The sequence below is a fragment of the Oncorhynchus mykiss genome, chromosome 3 (assembly GCF_013265735.2).
Source record: "Oncorhynchus mykiss isolate Arlee chromosome 3, USDA_OmykA_1.1, whole genome shotgun sequence".
In the NCBI taxonomy this organism is placed as follows: Eukaryota; Metazoa; Chordata; class Actinopteri; order Salmoniformes; family Salmonidae; genus Oncorhynchus; species Oncorhynchus mykiss.
In genome coordinates, this window is record NC_048567.1 from 19538877 (window position 1) to 19544876 (window position 6000).

Here is a 6000-nt window from a genome sequence, read left to right on the forward strand (position 1 = left end):
GCGGGCCGGTTCTAATAATAAATCAAGATCATCCCAGGGGCCGTAAAAAACCTTCTTGCGGGCCGGATGTGGCCCGCGGGCCTTGACTCTGACATATGTGGTGTAGAGGGACTAACTCACATCAGTCAGTCCTTCACAGTCATCCAAAAGAGACAGAGACTGCACACAGGGAAGGAAACCCTTGAGTGTAGATGTGCCATACAGTCTTTAGAGGGGAATCTATATAGGTCACTCCTCAGAAACAGCTCTACAAACACTTAAAAACGCCTTTGGAAGCTGTCTGCCTTTTCAAAGGACTAATATGGAAACCACAAAGCCAGCCTGCCGCCCGTATGGCAATGCTTTCAGCACGGTGACCGCTCCTCTGCCGGCCCAGACCTAATCTCTCTCTCTCTCTCTTTCCCTCTATCTGGGACGTTGTTAGTGTCCTTAACATTATGACATCACCAGAGGGCGAGAGTGGTTCGATCGTTGTGGTACAGTAGTATGAGATGAATGTTTATAACCTTATAATACATAACTATCTACTGCCTACATCTAGAGTAGAGAAAGGTAGTAGTTAGTGTCATGATGTTGCCCTGTTGGTGAGGTTTATGGCCCGCATAAATACTTTCCCCCCTTTTCTCTCTCTACTCTACAGATTGGACTCTTGGAAAGCCCTTTGTTAACATAGAGAGAGTCTGGTAACATCAAGAGGTTGGGAACGGAACCATATTTCGGTAATCCAACCAGTTGAAAATATCCATTGGTACTTAAAGATTATGATATCAGATCAGTTGTCATCTGAGACATTATTACTGATGATAGGACGATATAAAGTGTATCTTGGGAAGTCTATCACATTCACATGGAATTGTTGTGCAATTTAAATGTTTAAATATGAAACTATTTACATGATTAGTTTAATCAGGTAATATTAATTACAGAGAATTGATTTGATAAAATAGCATGTAATATATAACTTAATCCATAGTAAATACACAACAATAAGGACTAGGAGTTAGGGACTAGAGGCTAGAATCTAGAAGTAAGCCATTCAAAAAACATTTCATCTTCAAACTTCCACTCTGCCCAGCCCAGCTCACGACTCCACTCCACTGTCTACTCCAATCCCATCCCGTGCTCCCTGGCTGATCCAACGGAGTTGATTTGTCGTGCAGGGGGAATCCTACTGGCTTCACAAGTAGCCTGATCTCGCGGATTTATCAGTGCAAGGAACCTTTCATGTTAGCGTGCAAGATCACGCGGCTTGCGAGGCTAGAATCCTACAGGGAGAAACCCTAATTATTCTACCACTTAATTGCATTTGCCATACCTTCATTAATTAATATGCACGACTGATGACATTGTTCAGCCAGAGGCCGTTCAAAAGCAGCATCACAGACTAACCCACAGACACAGACAGACTGACTCCCTATAGGCTGAATGACTGGAACAGCACATCACCTCTGGCCCTGATCCTATTGGAGTGAGCCGCCCAATACGCACAAACACACACACGCACGCACACACACACTTTGGGACAGTTTGTGTGTGTGTGTGTGTTTGTGTGTATGTGTGTGAAACAAGTGTGTGTGTTTGTGTGTATGAGTGTGTGCGTGCGTACCTGTGACACTGTAAAAGTACAGTATCAGACTACAATTACATATATCATTACCTTCCTTCCTTCCTTCTCTCTCTCTCTCTCTCTCTCTCTCTCTTTCTCCACTCTCTCCCCACGCTCTCTCTCTCCCTCCCCTCTCTCCTCTCCTCCCCTCTCTCCTCTCCTCTCCTCGCTCTCTGCTGGCTCTCTCTCTCCCTCCTCCCTGGCCCCTCCTCTCCTCTCTCCATATTTTTATTTTTCTCTCTCCCACCCCCTCTCATCACTCCTCTTGCTATCTCTCGAGCTCTCCCTCTATCTGTGTTATATAATATAGAGTCCATTACATCAGATTGAATGTGTGAAACAGAAGTGGTAGCCAGGCCCTGCAATGTGTGCTACAGGAGGACAGAGACAGGATAAGGTATCTAGAGCAGCAGCCCAACACACACACACACTCTTGCATAGACATTTACACACATCTGGCCAAGCCCTGTCGACATAATAAGCTCCCTCCACACAGTTGCTGTACAGTGTAGAATAGACTTGACACACACACACACACACACACAAAACAGGTCAGATCACGTAACAAAGACACAGACAGACCATAGACTGTGAGGGAATAAAAGGTTAGTTTTTAAGCGACGGCTCATTAATAAGATCAAATTCCTATCATAATCTACATATCATATTATTATGAATGAGACCACGAGGCCTACATTAAAACACATTAGTTATGCAAGCCTGACAATACAGAACATATACAGAACATATGGTATTGTTTTCATGGATGAATGTTGTAGTTTCCTTCATATAATTAAGGGCGACTGAGAAGAGAGTTGTGATGGTCTGGTGCTCATTAGTCATCAATGGCACTCAGTCCTCTGTACTGAACATATGGAGCTAGCAGACTACTGTCGTACCACTAACTCACTGAATATGGAACAGTGGTAATTAGTCAATAAACATGTTCAACATGAGCTGACAGTGACACTGAATACACTTCCCAATGAATAATGCAAAGGTGATTTGACTATCCCTGACATAACTCTGTGCTTCCCAAATGGCACTCTATTCCCTATATGGTGCACGACTTTTGGCCAGACCCAAAAATATATTCCCTATATAGAGCAAAACTATATAGGGAATAGGTTGCCTTTTCAGATTTTCCCCTAGTAAAAGAGAGTGCCCTATAAAGTAGTGCACTATAGGGAATAGGTTGCCTATTCAGATTGCCCCCCTAGTGTACAGTATGAGAGTAGAACGAGAGAGAGCAGGAGGAAGAGTGTTCCTACCTTTCTCACTGACAGACTCACTCTCTATCTCCACGTCCTCACAGCTGGTGTACTCCGGCGTGGTGGCCAGTTCCTCCTCCGAGCTGCTCAGGGACACTTGCCGCATCTTACCCCCCTTTTTGGTTTTGTGGGGCTTTGGTGGCGGCGGCCTGATGGACTCGGACTGGTCAGAGCTCAGAGAGTCGTTCCTCAACATGGTGTCCATCTTCTCCCTCTTGGTCTTCCTGACTGCAGAGCTGGGGTCTAGATAATCATGACCCCTGAACCCTATTGGCTCCCCTGGCCCCCGCCTCATGTCCCCTGACCTGTCCCCCAGCACAGGGCTGCGGTGTGGGGTGGGGGGGCTGTGGTTGGAGGTCCGGGGGTGGCCTCCAGGGGTGGGGGAGTTTCTGTCCATGGAGTAGGAGCGTTGGCCCACCATGGGCGGCCGGCGCTCGGTCAGGTGCTGTCTGGACAGGCGGATTGGTCCCTGGGGCTCGTCCTGCTCCGTGTAGGCCAGAGACACATCACTGTGGCGCCTCTCGTGCCTGGCCCGGCCCACCTCAGCATGCATCCTCATCTGCTCCTCGTAGGGCTGGGGCTTGACGGGGTAACGGGCCAGGTTGGGGTCGGAGCGGTAGCGTGTCTGGTACTCCTCCTGGCGCTGGCGCTGCAGCTCGTACTCATTGGGCTGCCCGTCTAGAGGGTAGGGCCCGTCTAGAGGGTAGGGCCCGTCCTGGTCCAGAGGGTAGTCCTCATGGGAGCGCCAGCGGCCACGTCCACCACGGTACTCCCCCCGCGCTGCCTCAGCGTCTTGGTACCTCCGTGGGGCCCCACGCCGAGGGTCCCCATCCCCGTAGTCGGACGGTGATCTGGGCATGGTGCCGTCCCCCGGGGCATACTGACCCCGCTCCTCCCTTTGGTCGTATCTTTGGTTTGGATCCCTGGATGCTGATGGGCTTCGTTTCCTGTCCGTCAAAGAAAAAAACTTGTTAGTCAGAGGGTCAAGTAGGAAAGAAAATTATCTTAGTCAGAAGAGGGTTTTAAAAGGCTGTATAAAAACTCTCACTGATGCTTAGGATGAAAGATCTACAGGGCTTTCTGCTGAGCTTACCTGCCTTTTAAACCCACTCAAAAACAGCAGTTCCCTAGAAAGGGTAACCACCAGTGTGTGTGTGTGTGTGTGTGTGTGTGTGTGTGTGTGTGTGTGTGTGTGTGTGTACTCCACACTGCGTGGGCCTCATAGACTGCTGATGAAAGGCATAGCTAGCTGTCACATAGCTGGAGCTGGGGGTTTGGAGCTGGGGGTTTGGGAAGAAGACTCCTGCACTTCTTTGACTCTCTTCACTAAAAATATATCTAGGAGTACTAAGATGGCAGCCAGACCCAAAGACAAGATATCTCTGAAAAGGCAAGGCGCTTTTCAGAAACAAAGCAGCCTTAAAAAGTCTCAAAACAGGAAATAGTTTCACCATCAGAACTGATGTTATTCCTGTAATGAGTCAAAGTCTGTACAAATACATTCAACATTCTACCGGTACACTATTATCTATTGATCTATAATATGTTTCATTTCCTCTTGGTTACTATGTGGATACTATAGGTCATCTTTCATCTTCATGTTCATTCTATCTGATTACTGTGTTGGTGTAAAGCGGATAAATTACGATTATTGCAATGCATTTCAAACAGCTAGATGGCACATGATTAACAGCAGACGTTGCTTGAGTATGGCCCGTTCATGTTTTCAAATTAAAAGCATGTGTGTGTGTGTGTGTGTGTGTGTGTGTGTGTGTGTGTGTGTGTGTGTGTGTGTGTGTGTGTGCGCGCGCACATACGTATGTGTGCGAGAGAGAGAGAAAAAGAACGAGAAAGAGAGTCAAAGAGAGAGAGAGAGTCTGTGCTATGATAAATTACACTGTTCCCCAGCGTTGGGATGTGCTGTCTGTTGTCTGGAGAGGGAGAGGGAGGGGCCAGGCATTTGGGAGGAAGGTGTCTGTGGTGTGTGTAGATAATATGTGTAGCCAGTAATAATGTGCCTAAATTAGGAAAATGCTGGGAAAAGGGGATTATTAACAATCTCATTTCAAACCTTAGAAGACGAGTAGGAGAGGAGGAAAGGAAGAAAGGAGAACAAGAGGGGAGGAGAGAAGGAAAGGAGGAGAGGGGTAATGGAGGAGAAGAGGAGAGACTTCTTCCCTAATTATATCGGCCCCCTCCATCCCCATGGAAAACCACTGCTCTGCTCCACACACAGCCAGTAGAGTCACATAGACATATATAACTAGCCTTCTGTAGTCGCTGCACTGAGCTAGAATACTGTGAAGCCAGGAAGAAGAGCAGGATCATACGAAACACTTTTTAAGTCTCAACTACTGTATTCACACCTGAACTGGACTCACACCAGTACTGCACTGTTCCAAGAATATTGTCCGACCAGACGTTAAGTATTATCTATTGACAGTAAATATAGAGCAGCAGCCACCATTTTGTTTTTGTCACTATGTTATTTGGACCAAATGTAATATGTCATAACTGGTTCAGGATTTGTGATATATTATGTACTCCTCCATAATCCCAAAGACAGTGTATATATCCCAAATGGCACCTTATTCCCTTTGTAGTACGCTCCTTTTGACCAGAGCTCTATGGGCCCTGTTCAGAAATAGCATACGATAAAGGGATTAGGGTGCCATTTGGGACACACAACAGTATATCCAGCAGTCACTGAAGGGGGAACGGGGGAAGAAGGATGTGGCTGAGGAGCCCTGGCTGTGAACCGCCCTGTATGTTAATGCATTCCTTTTGTCCAAACCACACTATTCACAAATCATACCTCTTTTCTACTTTTTACCTCTGGAAAGATAGAAAGTAATGACATGTTAGGACTCAAATGCTTTCTGAGTTGTCTGAATTTAGTATGTTACAACCTGCCAATACATTTCCAACAGCAGGTTCATTAATGATCATGTTTTTGACCCAGTCATGTAGTGTACTGAACTCTAGTCTGATGCATTATGTATAAGTCGTCCAGACAATAACAGACCGCTGATTCATTGAGAAAACCAAGGTGAGGCGGCGGCAGGAATGATGATATGGCAGAGTACAGTGACTGGATGGAACGCGCAGGGTGTACTGTATGTG

The 6000-nt window shown here is 46.7% G+C and overlaps 1 protein-coding gene across 7 annotated transcripts in view; it reads right to left on the bottom strand.

The window, feature by feature from the left end:
• Window positions 1-6000, bottom strand: part of rims2a (regulating synaptic membrane exocytosis 2a) — a 236513-nt gene that overhangs the window by 122823 nt on the left and 107690 nt on the right. For all 7 annotated transcript variants that reach the window (XM_036971069.1, XM_036971142.1, XM_036971075.1 and 4 more), the window contains one exon: window positions 2878-3824. In XM_036971069.1, the coding sequence (XP_036826964.1) occupies window positions 2878-3824 (947 nt within the window). The remainder of the gene's footprint in view (window positions 1-2877; window positions 3825-6000) is intronic.